This window comes from Mirounga angustirostris, unplaced genomic scaffold, assembly GCF_029215605.1.
Source record: "Mirounga angustirostris isolate CCGP_5_RB_7025 unplaced genomic scaffold, mMirAng1.0.hap1 SCAF_1, whole genome shotgun sequence".
Classification (NCBI taxonomy): Eukaryota; Metazoa; Chordata; class Mammalia; order Carnivora; family Phocidae; genus Mirounga; species Mirounga angustirostris.
The window spans coordinates 195170089-195187678 of record NW_026991709.1 but is presented as its reverse complement, the minus strand read 5'-3'; the positions used below and the strand labels follow the sequence as shown (position 1 = coordinate 195187678).

Genomic DNA, 17590 nt, shown 5'->3' with positions numbered 1-17590 from the left:
GAACCTGGTGGCCAGGCTGCAGGGCTGGGTGGTGCAGCTCTGGGAGGGGTCTTCTCTCTGCTCCCGGGAGTCAGCAGTGGAGGCGGGTCCCAGTCGGCCTTGAGCTTGGTGCCAGCCGACAGTAAAGGTGCGTAAGGATTCCGGAGGCCTGGGGAGTATGGGCACTCCAGCCAGCCTGCCACATGGGTGGTGGCCCCTCGGTGGTGGCTTCATTCGGTCCAACGTCGTCTTGTCGACTCAACAACTCTCCGTCATTGTTTCTGTGGCTCCTGCCACTTCCAACCACTTCTTCCTCATAGCTTCTGCTGCCTCATGGAGTCTTCTTTCTGCCTTACCGCTCTCTCTCTGATCCCAGTAGTCAACTCTCTCTATATAATTCATAGGCAGGTGCGGAGCTTTTAGCCAAGGCCATAGGACACCATAAATTAGCTGCCATGTGCTCAGGCAGCCTCCTCAACACCATTCAGTGGTGGCCCCATGGGAGGGTCACTGGGTCATTTTGCTCAGAAGCGCATGTGCCTGGCAGGCATAAGACCGCCACTCTGGAAGGTCTGGGGGCTGGCAGGGACCTGGGGTGGCGCAGGAGAGGCCTGGGCTCTGCCTCTGAAGCTCCCATTGTCCCGGAGGCCAGAGCTCCAGCCTCCCTGGAGACTCTTAGGGGAATGACTCTCCAGGAGGTGAGGGCAGCTGAGTCCCTGGCCAGGCCCTTGGACCACAGGGATGAATATGTGACAGGGCCTGGCCCTCCAGGAGCTCAGAGTCCAGACGGACGATCGGACCCAACCGTGCAAGCCTCCACGAAAGGTAATGATGGAGCAGGCCCTCGGAGACTGGGAGCCTGGAGCAGGGCTGTCTGGGGTCAGCTAGGGGACAAGACAGGAAGGCTTCTGGAGGCAGGACATAGGGCTGGCAGGAAGAGAGGTGTGAGATGCCGAGAAGGGGAGGGCATGCCAGTGGGAAAAGAGTAAGTTTGGAAAAGCAAGTTGGAGTCAGATCACAGAGAGGGCTGGAGCACAGGACCTGGGCTTTGTCCTGTCCCTGGGGTGCGAGAACCCAAGAAGGGTAACAGTGAGCAAGGAGTGCAGCGATGGAGTTCGGAGCCTCAGGGTGACGGGCCTGGCTTTGCGCCCTGGCTGCCTGGAGGAGCCTGGGGGGCTTCTGTCCAGGAGGCCAGCCCCGAGGCCTTGTCAGTGGTGTAGGTAACAGGCAACAGTGCCGAGATGCCATTGGCTTTCAGTGTGACTCTACACCCCGTGAGCCCACACCCAGGGAGCCCCGGGCCCGTGTGCCAACACACAGCATCTGCTTTCCCTGGGAGCCTCCACGTCCCAACACTGTTGACAGTTGACAATCTTCATGGGTCCCCTTGGTACAGGCAGATCCAGGGCCTGTTACTCCACCCACACCCCAGCTTCCCGGGGAGCCACTCACCTCCTGCTCTTCCCGTCCTACACTGCAGGTCAATGACCCCACTTGGAAAACAGCAGGCTCACCATATAAGGAGCGCAGGCCAGGCCTGTGTGCTCAGCGATGGCATTTGTGTGGTGGCCCTGCCTCATCTTGGCCCTGCTCTCTAGCTTGGCGGCCTCTGGCTTCCTGAGAAGCCCCTCCCGGCCACTGGGGGTAAGTCTGTTCCCTCTTTGCCATCTGAGCCTGTCACATGGGCAGAAGCAACAGGATGGACCATCCTCTAAGTGGGGAGGGGAGGAGGCAGGAGTTTAGGCAGTGAGCTGCAGGGGACAGGGCTAGGTATTGGGCTCTTAAATCTCCCTTGGTCTCCATTTCCCCACCTGTCAAATGGGCAAGCACCAGAAAGTGCTCACCTCACTGAGGGGCTGTACAGGTCCACACCTGAGACAAGTGCAGAGGACTCCAGGAAGTGCCGAGTTGAGCCTTGTGAGGTGCAGCAGTGGTGGGGGTGCTCTTGGGGGAGCCTCAGGGGCTTGGGGTCCAGGAAAAGGCAGCATGAGTCAGGGTATGTGGGGCAGGGAGAGAGCTGGTTTGGTTCTCCCAACCCTGCTCCCCTGGGAAACCTGGAGACCTGCCCTACCTGGGCCTCAGTTTCCTCATCTACTCAGAGCCCTTCCTACTCTGAAATGGCTCTGGGAGGGTCCTATGTCCAGAGGCCCCTCCAAGGGTATGTGTGCAGGGGATCCCTTGCTGAACCCTGGCCTTAGCCCAGAGCCTGCTCCCAGGCCACAGTGGCCTTGGCCTGATTCCTGTGTTTATCTTTGTTTTTGCAGAAACGGAGCCTCCTGGAAGGGGTGAGAACTTTCACCAGGCATGGGGTGGGGTGTGGCAGGGCAGAATGGAGCTGGTTGCCCAAGAGCAGAAGGGGTGGGCCATAATGAAAGGTCCCTCCCAGTTGGCAAACAGCTCCCAGCCCCCTGCCCTGGCAGACCCCGTGTGACTCAAGACTCCTGGGAAAGAGTGCCACAGAAGCATGCTCTCGGACCTCTCTGGAAGCAGCACAGGACCGCTCTTCCACCAGCCCTGCCTCCCGTAGACACTTATCCAGCACTTGCTGGTACCAGCCCCTGTGCACAGGGCTGCGGACACACATCCTCATGAAGCATCTTTATATCCTGCTTGACCCAGCTGTCTCCCTAGACCTTCCCTCAGTCCACCACCCCCACTGGAGAGAAGGTGTTGGGGACACGAAGGCCCTCCCCACACAGTCCCCTCGGCACGGGAAAAACGTGCCTTTTTGGGGACAGAATCAAGCAATTGCCAAAGGAGAGGAGGAAGGCCGGGGTGTGTGTGAATGTGATTTCTTTCCAAGGGGAGGTGAGCAGGGAGAGCTTGGGCAGGTGCTCTGGGGCCAGAGACATGTTGTGTCTGGAGCACAGATGATGAGAGAGGCAGGACCTGCCTGGAGGATCTCAGAGCCATGGGGATGACTGTCCTGAGGGTGATGGGGAGCACGAGAGGGTTTAAGTGGGAGAAAGACAGGGTCAGACTTGGATTTGTATAAGACTCCCCCCGGCTACAGCTAGCTGCATGTACACAGATCCAGAATTAAGGGGGCAGAGCAAGTGCCCTCCGTCTCCCTGTCCCCCTTCCCCCTCCTCCCCCTCCTCCGTTTAAGTGGGAGACAGACAGGGACAGGGTCAGACTGGACTCTCCCTCCCCCCCTTCCCCCTCCTCCTCCCCTCTCCTCTTGTTCTTGGCACCAACACATGCAATACCACCCAGCATGGAGTTCCTTCTCCTGGTGCAAAACCCCTCCCTGAGGGGCTTCTTGGTGCTGAGCTCCAAGGCAGGCTGAGCTAAGGAGATTGTGGGGCCAGGGAACAGGGAGCCACAAAGGCGGAGCCAGACAAGGCCCCTGCCGGCCAAGAAGCCCCTGGTCTTTGAGGGGGAGAGAGGGGTTCAGAAGAGCAGGTTGGTTCTCCCAACCTTCACAATTGAATGTGAAGATGGAGGATGCCACCCAGGCTTCAGACACAGTGGCTGGGAAACTGGAGGGGCCACTTACCAGGCAGGGGCTCTGGGCTCTGCAGGGGGAGCCTGGAAGGAGCAGTCAGGCCGAAGGTTGGTTTCCCAGAGGCCGATCACTGTCCCCTCCTGCAGGTCGTCAACGGCATCGAGGTCTACAGTACCAAGATCAGCTGCAAGGTGACCTCCCGCTTTGCTCACAATGTCGTCACCACCAGAGCTGTCAACCGCGCCGACACCGCCAAGGAGGTGTCCTTTGATGTGGAGCTGCCCAAGACGGCCTTCATCACCAACTTCACCTTGTGGGTGTCGCCATGGCTGCTAGCTCCAGGCTGGGGGTGGCGGTGGGGGTCTGGCTCAGCATGAGCCCCCAGCTCTCTTTCCTTGCAGGACCATCGACGGTGTTACCTACCCCGGGAATGTCAAGGAGAAGGAAGTTGCCAAGAAGCAGTATGAAAAGGCTGTGTCCCAGGGCAAGACAGCTGGCTTGGTCAAGTAAGCGCCCCCCCTCACCCCTCCACCCCCCCGGCCTTGGGAGAATGTGTGGGCTGCAAGGGCTTGCAGAGATGCAGACAATAGCCCATGTTATCAGTACTATTATTATTCCATGATGATAGCAAAATGTGCCTGTAATGCTTACGGCTTTATAGAGGGGAGGGTTTCTCCCACGGGGCTGGACGGGAGCCAGGGCCCAGGAAGGACGGGCTGGTGCAGTCTGCAGGGCGGTCTGGCACCCCATTCAGGGCCTCCGGGAGGAAGCTGGAGAAATTCACCGTCTCCGTCAACGTGGCTGCGGGCAGCAAGGTCACCTTCGAGCTAACCTACGAGGAGCTGCTGAAGAGGCACAAGGGCAAATATGAGATGTACCTTAAGGTCCAGCCCAAGCAACTGGTCAAGCACTTTGAGGTAACCAACCACCCCTGCAACCCCTGCTGAAAGTGCAGGGGTGAACGTACAGGGGTGCGGGTGCGGGGCAGGGGGCGGTTGTTTCAGGGAAGGGCCCAGGGGCAGAGCCCCGAGCAGGGTCGAGAACGCAGAGGTCCAGCCCCACCACCACTGAGAAGCATCCGAGCTGAAAGCCAAAGGAAACACGTTAGTGGTGGAACTCAGGGTAGTGGATGCCAGGTGGTGGGAGAGTCTTGGGGTCACCGACCTGTCTACAAGCCTTTGAGGTCATTTTCTTGGTGGGAGACATGAGGCTTAGCCATCAGGAGTTATTGGGAGGCTGTCCCTGCACTCTCGCTGACCCTCTCCATCCCCTTGGCCTTGTCCTGGAGGCTGGCCTCTGCATTGTCGCCGGGTGACCCCTCCCTACCCTTGCCCATTCCAGATCGAGGCAGACATCTACGAGCCCCAGGGCATCAGCACGCTGGACGCTGAGGCCTCGTTCATCACCAATGACCTCCTGGGCAGCGCCCTCACCAAGTCCTTCTCAGGGAAAAAGGTGGTGTTCTCAGGCCTTGGGGGGTGGGCAGGGGCAGGAACCCGGGCACTAAAGGGACAAGTGTGAACCCCAGGGCTTGGCTGAGAAGGGGAGGGGGAAATAACCACAGCCATCCTTTCTCTCTGGCCACCCAGCTTGGGAATGAGGGTGCTGGAGGCCAGGGCTAGTGCTGCCGATGATCTGGGGTCCCAGCTGCCCTGGGCGGGGGGGACAGGGGAATTATTTATAAGGCCTGGTCTCATTCTACCTTGGGAAGTGGGCAGGGCAGGTTATTGTCCATTTTACAGATAAGGACACTGAGGCCAGAGGGAGTCCTTTAGATCTGCCGACTCCACCCTGAAGGGTGACGGTGAAAGGGAATCTCTTGGTGCTGATGGTTGGCTCTGGTTCCCAAGGCTCCCAGCCATTCCAGGGGCCTTGTTCGTCCTAGGCAGTGAATGAATAATGTTACATGAATAGCAAACCTTAGTCGTTCAGGAATTCCCGGTCAAAACCCGAGGAGCACCCGCTCAGAGGGCTGGTGGCTTCTGCAGGGCAGTGTGTTTGCCCTGGGCCCCACGTCCTCTCCCCGAGGTGCTCAGGAAGGCTAGGGCCTGCCAGGTGGCAGCTGGACTGCCCAGGCGCCCACCCGCGGGCTCCTCCTGTGGGGGCTTTGCCTCCCTCCCCAGGGCAGAGCACAGTCAACAGGCCCTGGCCGAGCTGAGCGAGGCCCTCCGTCACCTCCCCCAGGGCCACGTGTCCTTCAAGCCCAGCATGGACCAACAGCGCTCGTGCCCAACCTGCACAGACTCTCTCCTCAACGGGAATTTTATCATCACCTACGACGTGAACAGGGAGTCCCCGGCCAACGTACAGGTAGCTGCCCAGGAGCTCTGCTGGCCTGGTTGATCCTCCGGTGCCCTGATGCAGTGAGGGCTGGTACAGAAGGGACTGCCGCTGCATCTCGTGCCCAGACCCTTGTCCTCAGCCCAAGGCCGAGTTTCCTGCACGGCCTGGGGATGACAGACCATCCAGCATGTTGATGGCCCTTTGTGTGGCACCTCATGGTGGGTGGGAAAGAACAGCTGTTTTCGGGAGCTGGTGAATGTCTGGATTCTATGTGCAAGAGTCGCCAAAGGCATGTTGCCTCCAGTCTCTCTCTCCCCTTCCCAGATAGTCAATGGCTACTTTGTGCACTTCTTTGCACCTCAAGGCCTTCCAGTGGTGCCTAAGAGCGTGGTCTTCGTGATCGACATCAGTGGCTCCATGTATGGTCGGAAAATGGAGCAGGTACTCTCCTCACTGCAGGTGGGGAGGGTGGGGGGGGAGGGAGAGAGATTTATTCCTAAGTGGACAAAGCAGACATTTCCAGTGAAAGAGAAAGAAGGGGACAGATAGGATTTTAAAAAAGGGCACAGAGCATCCGCCCCCTTTTGTTGCAGAAAGGACAGGCCCCAACGCCAGCTGGGCTGGGAGGACAGACGGCTGGCTCTCTGCTGCTCCCTTCCAGCCCCTCGTCTGCTGGTCTGTCTCTTTCCCAGACAAAGGATGCCCTCCTCAAGATCCTGGATGATATGAAAGAGTTGGACTACCTGAATTTCATTCTGTTCAGTGGGGATGTGACCACCTGGAAAGACGACTTAGTTCAAGCCACTCCTGAGAACATCCAGGAGGCCAGGATATTTGTGAAGAATATTCATGAACAAGGAAGTAAGAACGGAGGGAAGAGCAGACGCAGTTTACCGCTCCCCTTGGCCTGAGCAATCTGCCTTCTTCGTGCCTTGGGGCAGAGACGCTGCTGGTCTAAGCCCTGCAGACCCTAGCTGGGGGTAGCGGCGGGATTGGGGGAGCGGGTCTCAGGCTTGATATTGGGGTGTCTTCTTTGTGGGCTTGGGGAACCCACTCTTCCTTTCTCTAACCCATGATGCTGGCATCCTCGACACCTGGGGAAGCCCAGCAAGATAATGCCACAGAGAGCCCTCATCCTGGGCTGTTTCTTAGAGAGAGTGATAAGTGACGTCACTACGGCTCCCCTCTCCTCCCAGTGAGTGGGCCTGCCAGTCCGTCTGACAGTTTCCCAAACTGCTTTCACAGCCACCTTCTGGCAGCCCCACGAGGCTTGTCCTTTTGTTCCCATTGAAAGAGTAAGTCATTCATCCATCACTCACTAAGTCACTCGGTCAGTATCTACTGAGTACCACCATGCATTGGCCAACAGGGTCCTTGGGCCCAAGAGCAGGGCCTGCTGTCCTGAACTCCTCCACCCTGGTACCCTGAGGACAGCCTCTCATGATGTTGTCTGTCTGTCTGCGTGCCAGTGACCAACATCAACGATGGGCTGATGAGGGCCATCAACATGCTGAACAAGGCCCGGGAGGAACACAGAGTCCCAGAGAGAAGCACCTCCATTGTCATCATGCTGACCGACGGGGATGCCAACATTGGTGAGGCAGGCCGGTGTGGCTCTCCTCTCCTGGCTTTCAGGCCCAGGAGCGGGCATGCTGCGAGATCACGGGTGGCTCTCCCAATGGCCTGTGAGCCCTTCAAGGGCAGGGCCCTGCCTCTCCATGCCAAGGATTCCCCCCTGCCCCCACACGGGCTCGGGGCCACGACTCCACCAGCTCTGCATGTGTAGGAGTCTGATACCTCCAGACAGAGCTGATCCAGCTCGTTGCTGGCCTGTGGCTGGAGTGTGAACAACCCCTTTCTCCTGCAGGGGAAAGCAGACCCGAAAAAATCCAAGAGAACGTACGCAATGCCATTGGGGGCAAGTTCCCCTTGTATAACCTGGGCTTTGGCAACAATCTGAATTATAACTTCCTGGAGAGCATGGCTCTGGAGAACCACGGGCTGGCCCGGCGCATTTATGAGGATTCGGATGCCAACCTGCAGTTGCAGGTACGCCTCATCTGGCACACCTCTGGGAACGGGGAGCTCAGGCAGCTGTTCCGCCAAGCGACACACGCCTCCTCTTGGGCTCACATGGGCCTCTGGCTACGTCTTAGCCATCAGTGGTGGTTGATCTGTCCTTGGGCTACACAGAACAGCCCTGCTTCCTCTGCAGGATTGCCAGACCAAATACAGGGTCGAATGTGAATTCTGATAAGCAGGGAACAATGCTTTAGTGTAAGCTGTGTCCTCAGTGTGGCCCGGCGGCGCTGTGTTCGTTTGCTCGGCTGCCCTAACAAGGTACCACCGGCTGGGGGGCTCCCAACACAGAAACGGACCGCCTCCCCGTTCTGGAGGCCACCAATCCGAGGTCCAGGTGTGGGCAGGGCTGCTCCCCTCCAAGGGCTGTGGGAGCAGGGTCTGTTCCAGGCGTCTCTCCCTGGCTTGTAGATGGCCCCCTTCTCCCTGTCTCTCTGCATCATCTGCCCTGCGTGCGTGCCTGTCTCTGGGTCCAAATTGCTCCCTTTTCAGCAGGACACTAGATATATTGATTGGGACCCACCCCAAAGGCCCTATTTTAACTTGATTACCTCTGTAACGACCCTAATCCCCCAAAAGGTCACATTTGGGGGTACGCAAACTGAAGGGCACGGTCAGGGCCACAAGGAAGTGGGGCCCAGGAGCCAGAACTGGCCCAGCCTGGGGGCCTCGATGCCTGGGGGAGGCAGCAGGGGGCACCTGCCCACCTCATCCCCTCCATGTCTGCCCTGTGAACTGAGATGGCCAGGTCCCCCTTCTGGACTCCAGGGCTTCTACGAGGAGGTGGCCACCCCGCTGCTGACAAGCGTGGAGCTGGAGTACCCTGAGAACGCCATCCAGGACCTCACCCAGAACGCTTACCAGCACTTCTACGATGGCTCTGAGATCGTGGTGGCTGGGCGCCTGCTGGATGAGGACATGAACAACTTTAAGGCGGATGTAAAGGGCCACGGGGTGAGCTGGGCCAGGGCCGGGATGTGTGCTGTGGACGGGGGATCGGCACCAGTGGGGCTCCGGCCTCCTGGCTGATGGTCCAGCAGTGGTGGCCCTCGGACTGGGCCCACCTAGTCCAGGCCTCCAGCCCTCAAGCCTCTTCTCGCCCCCACCTCAGGCCACCAATGATCTGACCTTCACAGAGGAGGTGGACATGAAAGAAATGGAAAAGGCTCTGAAGGAGCAGGACTACATTTTTGGGAACTACATCGAGCGGCTCTGGGCCTACCTCACCATTGAGCAGCTGCTGGAGAAACGGTGATGCTGGCGACCCCTCCCAGAGCCAGGCCCCACACCTGTGCCCCTGACACCACCCCACCACCTACCTGTGCTCGCCCCTGTGCTGACCATGCTCTGGGGGAGCCCAAGAGGAAGAAGACTCAGCCACACCGCGGGCTGTGCCCCTCCACGTATGCTCCCGCTGCCTTCCCCTCTTCTCAGCCCAGCCCCCACGGAATGGTTTTCCGGGGGCAGAGCCTGGCCTGACATGTGGGGCTCAAGCAGGAGCCTGGGAGCGCCCCGAGGGCAGGGGCGGGCCTCAGCACCTTGTAGCCCACACCCAGCATGGGCCCACAGGGATGGTGAGGCTGAACACGACTGAAGGCTGGGACCCCTGCTCCCGGCCCCCAGAAGGCAGAGCTTGGGCCCATTTGAGAGCCCCGTGTCAGCCTTCCTTTGGGTGGGATAAGCCACTAAGGCCCCCGGAGTGGGGGCTGGCACACGCTGAGTGCTCAGCACATGGACGCTGGCATGAGTGATTGCTGTGACGTCATTTCAAGCCTCTTATATCTTATAGTGGGGAAACTGAGGCCCAGTCTCAGACACAGCCTGTCCATCTGTCCCAGGGAGCTGGTGAACCAGTCTTTTCTGAGCACTAGTGGGTTCTACCCTGGGAAAAAGCAGTCCCGGGCTGCCTCTGGGGTTCTTGGCCTGGTTCTGGGAGTCAGAGCAGAGGAGGTGAGGCGGGGAACTGTTCTCGGGCTGACAGTGCTGCCCCTCCCCACAGCAAGAATGCCCATGGTGAGGAGAAGGAGAACCTCACAGCCCAGGCCCTGGACCTGTCCCTCAAGTACCACTTTGTGACTCCGCTGACCTCCATGGTGGTGACCAAGCCTGAGGACAATGAGGACCAGACAGCCATCGCTGACAAGCCTGGAGAAGGTGGGCACGGAGAGTGGAGGCTAGAACTCCAACCCCTTGGGGGCCCAGAAGAGGAACGAGCCAGGCTGGCGAGACCCAGGCTTGCTGAAGTGGGGCAGGTCCATGGGGCATAGAAGGAAATCTGGCCGAGGGTTGGGGAGGGGGATGTGGAGGGAGTGAAGGCATCAGCATGGACAGTGGGGTGGGGGGTGAATAGGAGCCTCTGGATCGCTAAAAGGATATGAGTCAAGGGACTTCTTGCCTGGGGGTCATTTCAAGGAAAGGGACTTTGGCTGCAGCATGGAAATGTTTATTTAGACAGGAAGAGGCACTTCTAGCTTGAAAGTTAGGCTCAGAGCATGTGCCTGGGGATTGTGAGAGAAAAGGCCTCGAGTGCTGGAGGCTTGACAAGCCTGCTCAACCAGGCTCCAAGAGGGGACTCCTAAGTGTCCCTGTACCTGGGCGTGGGGATGTGGGGTTGGCAGAGGGAGGCACAGGAGGCAAAGAGCTGGGCCAGGCCAGGCCCCTGGCCTCTAGGAGCTCCTGGCTCCAGGGTTTATACCATTGGGGTTGGGGAGGAGTTGTCTGCTGGGAGGCCCACAGCCTGGGGCCGGGGGGACAGGCAGCAAGTTGGTAGGAGTTGTACTGACACCAGGAGTCTGTGGGTCCTAACACATTTCTCCTCCTCTTCCCTCGCAGGGCCTGTGGATACAGAAGGTGAGCTTCGGCCAGCAGTGGGACGGGTGTCCCAGGAGGGGGACAAGAGAGAACCAGGGAGGCCTTTCCAAGTGCCCAGCCCAGGGAGGGGCCCTTAGGACACCTGCACTCAGGTCCCAGCACTGCTGCCAACTCATGAGCCACCTTGGTCTGGGCTCTGCCTTCTCTGAGCCTCATCAGGTCCTCATCAGCTGTTTGGAGGTGGCTTCCCCTGAATAAGGAGGAACAATCAGTATGAGAGCCTTCTGTGACCTGCAAAAATTAGCAAATTCTCACGTCAAGCACTGACACTCCATTAATTCCACAGCGACCCTCTAAAGGAGTCCTCTCATGGTTCCCATTTTATAGCGAGGAAACTGAGGCACGGAGAGCCTAAGTCTCTTTGTTGGAGGACTTAGTCAGCAGGCGGCCAAGCTGAGACTTCAGACCAGGCCCCTCCCTGGGATTCATAGCACTTTGCCCCTCTCTCATTATCAAATCGCATCCTTGTCCCCAATAAGCCCCCTCCCCCACCAGGCAGGGCCTCCCAGCCCCCACCTGCCTGCTCAGCCTCCATCAACAGACTGTGCAAACCGAGCAGCGCATCTGGCCTGGCTCCCTGCTCTCCCCTTAGCGCGGGGCTGTCAGATGCAGTCACCGGGGTGCACACTTGTGTGTATGAGTATGTGTGTGGGGGGCGGGGTTCACTACCAAGGACAACAGACAGCTGTGAACTTCTGGGGAGAGGGAGTTCAGGGGTGTGGGATGGTGTCGCTGTGAACATTATTCATGACAGAGAAGCAGACAGTCTCGTGGCTTGCACTTTAGGCACAATTTTAGTCACAATGCCCTGCCCCTGGCAGAGAAATTACAGTCATATTACCACCCGTTCTCGAAAGGAGTTCCCTGGGCATGCTCCCATTTCTAAAGCCTAACTTAGGAGTCCCATCCCAAGCCTCCATCTGTCAGGGTTGGGGCTCCACTGGAGACTGGTGACCCCAGGACAGGCAGAAGGCATGGGGCTGGGGGAGAGAGGACCCTCTGACCCCACTCACGACTGCCCTTTGGCTTCTTTTCTCAGCTGCGCGCTCCATGGCTTACCTGAGTGAGTACAGGCCCGCGGCCACAGCCCCCTGCCCAGAAGGCACTGCCCAGAGACTGGTCCTGTGCCAAGTTCCCTTCTGGAGTCTTCCTGAGTCTCCTCTCTGGAACAGACAGATGGTTGGGGTCCTGAGGAGATGGGGGTGGTTTGAGAGCCTGGGGAAGCAGAAAGGGGAGGGGCACGAACCCAACTCTGGCTGGGGGTCCTGGTGCCTCCCTTGGCCTGCTTGTTTAGCTCAGCCTTTCTCTCTCTCTCTCTCTCTCTGCGTCCACAGCCAGCTACCAGCCTCCTCAGACACCCTACTACTACGGTGAGTGCCCCCCGCTCCTCCTGGGGTGAGACCCAGGCCCCAGGGCCCAGCGCGTCCTGTTAGGAGTCTTCCCAATGGGGCCAAGAGGGGAGGGGAGGCTCCCCCTAGAACGGTGAGCCAGCCCTTTCTCTGATGTGTCTTTAGTGGATGGGGACCCCCACTTCATCATCCAAGTCCCGCAGAAAGACGATGCCATCTGCTTCAACATCGATGAAGAACCGGGCACGGTGCTGCGCCTCATTCAGGACCCCATCACAGGTCGGGGCTGCTGGCTGGGGCCGGGGCCAGCTCCTCACTGTGCCCAGAATGCATCATCTTCATGAGTAGCTCACACCCTGAGGGGGCTGCCTAGAGCCACAGGCTCACCAAGGACCCCAGCGGTGTTGGAGAGATGATTAGGGTTGAGGGTGGCCCGGGTGCAGCCTGTGTCTGGGACATAGTTTATCTCTGAACACCACTCCCTGGTCCAGACAAGGGGCAGGCCTGCAGCATGGGCCCTCAGCCGCCAGCGCGACCCAGGAGTGTCTAGGACCAGAGAGGGTTGGCTCTGACTTCCTGGTCTTGCTTTGGGGACCCCACACTGCCACTCAGCAAGGCTGGCTGGAGGAGAAGGCACATCCTAAAGACCAGCCTGGACTCAGAAGGTCTTGCTGGCCCCTCACTGCCCCATCCCTCTGGCAGGCCTCACAGTTAACGGGCAGATCATCGGCGAGAAGGGAGGCAACTCTGACTCCAAGACCAGAAAGACTTACTTTGGCAAACTGGGCATTGCCAATGCTCACATGGACTTCCGGATGGAGGTGACGCCGGAGAAGATCATCCTGGGGAACGGAGCTGCACAGAGCACCCTCAGCTGGCTGGACACTGTCACAATCACACAGGATGGGTAAGGCCCGCTACCGGGTCTCTGAGGAGCACTTCAGGCCGAAGGCCTGAGGAGCCTTTGAGGGATGTGGACACATCCCAGGACAGAAGATCCACAGGGGTCATGGGAGAGACCGGTAGGCCTCAGAGTTCAGCCCCTGCCCAGGGAAGGGTGACCACGCGGCCCTAGCCAGCATTGCCCAGCTGGCCGGTTCACAGGACTGATCTTGGGGGAAGGGCTGCCTGGACATAAGCATTAGTTGGACCTACAATCTGATAACACACTAATCCCCATTTTCACCTTCTCTGGCTGAGCTTGTTAACTTGAACCTTCTCAAACTGCTCAGCCTCTCCTATGTCCTCAAGTCGCCCGGAGCCTAGTGGTAGGACAGGGGCAGTCACTCCTGAGGAAGCTCTGAGAGGGGGCAGAATCTACCCCAGGTCACACAGGAAGCCAGTGGCTGAGCTGAGGCTCGATCCCAGGTCTCCAGACTCCCAGGACAGCCCTGTTTCTGCTTACAGTGGAATAAGGATCCACCCAGTAGAGCACATAGTCAACACGCATGAGGCATCTTCTCTCCAACACCTCTGAGATAGTTCTAGAGTCCGTGTGTTCTTAGGTGCCATGTACGGAGAAGGCCCTCCCACAATGCCCTGGATTCGAATGCCCCGTATCATGGCCGCCACCTGCTGATGACCTCTTCTCTCCTAGGCTGTCTGTGACAATCAACAGGAAGAAGAACATGGTGGTCTCCTTTGGAGATGGGGTTACTTTTGTGGTTGTCCTGCACCAGGTGTGGAAGAAGCATCCTGTCCATCAGGACTTTCTGGGCTTCTATGTGGTGGACAGTCACCGGATGTCGGCACAGACACATGGGCTGCTGGGTATGGAATGTTCAAGCTTCACATTGTTCAGGACACATGGTAGAGGGGGGAAGCCACATGAAAGATTGTCCCAGTCACTGCGGACCCAGCACGCAACACCCAGTCAGCCTTTGCATCAACCCTGGAAGGCCAGTGGCCGTGGGACCTCTGGTGATGGCCGGGGATGGTAGCATGCAAGGGCTGACAGCATGAGTGGTTTTTGTTCCCAGGACAATTCTTCCATCCCTTTGACTTTAAAGTGTCTGACATCCACCGAGGCTCTGACCCCACAAAGCCAGATGCCACCATGGTGGTGAAGAACCATCGACTGACGGTCACCAGGTGAAGGCACTCCACTGGCATCCTTCCCCTGCCCAGTAACAAGACAGGAGGAGAGAGCCCTCTCCTTCCACGCACATTGGCCCGGCAGGCTCTTGTCTCCTGTGGGGTACCTACCCTTGTTTCCCTCCGGGGTCCTGGGCCCCCTCTAGGCCCCTCCTAATCAGGAAAAGGCCAAACCCGGCCCCCTAGAAGGAGTTAATCATTTGATCTCTTTCTTGTCCAAAGAGTTCTAGACTCTAAGAATTAGCAACTTCACACCCTTTTCCTGCCTTAAGTCCATGAGCCTAGCAGCTGTCTGGTCCACCCTGTGTGTCACAGTGTCTCTTTCCTTTTTCCCAGGGGCTCCCAGAAAGACTACAGGAAGGATGTCAGCTTCGGCACCAAGGTCGCCTGCTGGTTTGTCCACAACAACGGGGAAGGGTTGATTGACGGTGTCCACAGCGACTACATTATCCCCGAGCTGTTCTGAGTAGACATGCCCACTCCTGCCGAGACGGCTGGCCCAGCTCGCCTGGCATCTGGAACGGGCCCAGAGCAGGGCCTGAGGGAGGGCTGTGACAATAAAGCCCAAGGGGACACTGCCCCAGCCTCTGCATGCCTCTATGAGCCCCTGCTCCAGGGAACAGGCCATTGGGCCCCGAGGTAGCTCCAAGGAGGGGTTGGCTGCTAGGAAAGTAACTCTCTGGGTTTCCGCACCGATGCTGGTGAAAGACAGGGTTGGTTGGGGTGGCACCTTGGGGGACCAAATGTATGGTGGTTTGGGAAGGAAAAAGCCAAGAACTGACCCTGGTGCGAAGGGGTTCTGAGAAGTCGAGAAGGGCTGAATGCACTCCAGAGTCCAGGAGGGTCGTAAGAAAAGTCAGGGGTCGTGGCTCAGTGCTCCTATCAGGCCCACAGGCCTGAAGATCTTTCTATGATGCAGAAGCAGAGAGTGCGCTGGAGCAGACCTAGCCTGCAGCTCATTATGGATGTCATTCATCCCTCCATCTTCCCATTAGCTGGCCAGCCACCCCCCTCACCCATCCCCTAGCCAGCCACCCCCCACCACCCACTAGCCAGCCCCCATCCACTAGCTACCCAACCCCCCACCACCCACTAGCCAGCCCCCATCCCACTAGCCAGCCCCCATCCACTAGCTACCCCCCCCACCCACTAGCCAGCCCCCATCCACTAGCTACCCACCCCCCCACCATCCACTAGCCAACCCCCATCCACTAGCCATCCAGCCAGCCAGCCAGCCAGCCAGCAGATAAACCGAACATTCTGATTCTGGGCCAGAATCTGGGGGCACACAGCTTAGTAACCCAGTTCCTCTTTGCATGGGTGCCCCAAGTTTGCTAGCAGCTAGGCTGAGAATCCTTTTGATCCTTCAATCACAACTCATGGTGACCACCAGCTCCACCCCCACATTAAGTCCTGCGTGGGGTTGGGGGTCAGACAGAGATTCCCGGAGGAGGGGCTCTGAGGGCTCTCAGCCTGGACAACCCTCTCCCATCAGGACAACTGCAACACCCCTTCCTGGGTCTCCCTGCTTCCACAGAGGGATTCTGTAGAGCAGAACTGACCGTCAGTCCCTGCCTAAAACCCTCTAAATAACACCTCCCACCCACTGATCTTGGAACAAAGGCCAAAATCCTACCTATGGCCTCTCTCGCTTCACCAACCCCACACACCAGGTGTTTCCCCTCACTTTCAGGGTTCCAGACACACGGACTGCTTCCAGTTCTGCAAACCTAACCCCTCCCGCCCCAGATCCTTTGGCTCTGCTGTTGCCTCTGCCTGCAGGGCTCTGGGTGCGCTGTGCAGAGGGTACCCGCTGAAGGAAGCTGTGGGCAGCTTGGATGGCAGAGCAGGGCCACAACCTCCTGGAAGAGGTTGGGGTTAGACTGAGAATGGCAGTGGAGGGTGGGATCTGGCGATGGGTCACCAGGAAATTCCCCTACCTCCCAGTCCAGGGGCCCGTCTGCCTGAGCCAGAACAGGGTTTCCCAGGACCTGGGGGCCTGGAGGAGGGCCCTGGGGAGGCCGGTCCAGGAGAATACATAAGGCCCTGCCACCCATTCGGTCCCGGGTTGACTGAGGAACCACGGAACTTTAAACCAGTCAGTTTTCACATCTGTAAAATGGGGAGAAAGATCTTGCCAGAGGGTGTGAAGACATCATCAGCATTATGGTTTTTGATCCTCCTGAGGCGCCTGTCTTTGTCCTGTCCCCCCAGGTAGCCCCCAAGCCCAGTGAGTTGGGAGAATGGCAGGAGGAGGTCCCCAGGCAAGATTCTGCCCCTTCCCCCCAATACACAGTCAGGGAGACCCTCCATGCAGGCAAAAACCTGGTGGACTGTGTCCTCTCCCCAGTCCCACGTCATCCTGGCTGTGCCTGCCCCTGCTTACGGCCTCTGATGCCTCCCCCAGCTTTCCAGAGAGAAGCCACACTCCCTGGCAAGGTGCACACAGCCGGGGCTGGCCTTGTCCGGCTTTTCCACCTCTCCAGCGTCCACTTCCGCCTCACCCTGTGGCACCGCTTTCCTCTACTTCCCCTGAGTTCAATGCGCAGCATTCCGGCGCTAGGCCTGGTGTCCTTGCCCTCCATTTCCACTGGGCTAACTTCTCTTTATTCTTCAAAATGCAACCCCAACCATGCCACTTCCAGGAAGCCTTCCCTGATATTCCCCAGGTTGGACAAAATGTCTCCCCCTGGGCTCTTTGTTCTCTGGGTGGCAGCTGTTGCAGTAGGCACCGTGTCTCCCGTGGTACCCAATGTACCTGCGGCACCCGGCCCAGGGCCTGGCCTAAGTGAGTAGCTGGAAAGCACTCAGGGAACAAAACAGTGAAGGGCACGGAGCTCCTTTCAACTGTTCTCAGAGAACACCTGCTCTGTAAGTGCTCTGGGCCAGAAAGTCACCCATAACCCCCCTGCTGGGGTGCCAGTTCCACAGCCCAGCCCAGGCGATGGGGTCCCGGGGGGGTTTGGGGTGGGCAGGCATCTTGTCCCCGGATGGTAGCACTAGCCCCCCAGCAAGTCCAGCAGAGCCCCTGAGGCTGCTCCCTTGTCTCAAGGAGCTCTGGTCTGAGCCCTTCTGAGCGGCCCCCACAAGGCGACTCAGCCCGTGACCCCCGCCCGCCGACCACGCTGGATGGGGAGGCATCAGGGCGACGGAGTGTCCCCTGCTGCTAGAGACCCCTCCCACTGGCTTCTCCTCTGACCCTTCTAGAAAGAGTCACTCTGCAAACATTCTGTAAAGCCCTAGAGCCGAGAAAAGAATGTTTCCCTGGTGATCTAGTTTGCTCCCTCCCAGCAAGCCGACGAGCTCATTTCCTGCTTTACCCTGGCTGCCAGGATGCCCAGAGCACACCCTCGGTGCCATGGTTCCCTGCCCGGCCCTGGCGCCTCTGATCCAGCTCTCTCCCCTGCTTGCCTCTTCTCTTTGATCTCATCCTCCTGGTTTTTGTTTTGTTCTCTTGATGCTTTTTATTTGTAAGCCAAAGACGTGT

At 58.6% G+C, this 17590-nt stretch overlaps 1 protein-coding gene across 1 annotated transcript; it reads left to right on the top strand.

The window, feature by feature from the left end:
• The first annotated feature begins 1522 nt into the window (after positions 1-1522).
• On the top strand, positions 1523-14683 carry ITIH3 (inter-alpha-trypsin inhibitor heavy chain 3). The gene is made up of 22 exons (XM_064595236.1): positions 1523-1623; positions 2244-2264; positions 3574-3740; positions 3829-3933; positions 4182-4344; positions 4769-4882; positions 5612-5737; positions 6035-6151; positions 6403-6571; positions 7180-7305; positions 7578-7759; positions 8558-8743; positions 8901-9040; positions 9789-9943; positions 10622-10639; positions 11700-11723; positions 11995-12030; positions 12175-12288; positions 12712-12916; positions 13607-13779; positions 13989-14100; positions 14440-14683. Exons 1-22 carry the CDS (start codon positions 1531-1533, stop codon positions 14567-14569), a joined length of 2676 nt encoding a protein of 891 aa, XP_064451306.1. The 5' UTR covers positions 1523-1530; the 3' UTR covers positions 14570-14683.
• Positions 14684-17590: the final 2907 nt, after the last annotated feature.

Bases quoted from the DNA above. Each gene is read 5' to 3' on its own strand.
- ITIH3 (XM_064595236.1), top strand. From the start codon at position 1,531: ATGGCATTTGTGTGGTGGCCCTGCCTCATCTTGGCCCTGCTCTCTAGC. The intron at 3,741-3,828 runs GTGGGTGTCGCC...CTTTCCTTGCAG, and splicing joins TTCATCACCAACTTCACCTT to GACCATCGACGGTGTTACCT. The intron at 12,917-13,606 runs GTAAGGCCCGCT...CTTCTCTCCTAG, and splicing joins GTCACAATCACACAGGATGG to GCTGTCTGTGACAATCAACA.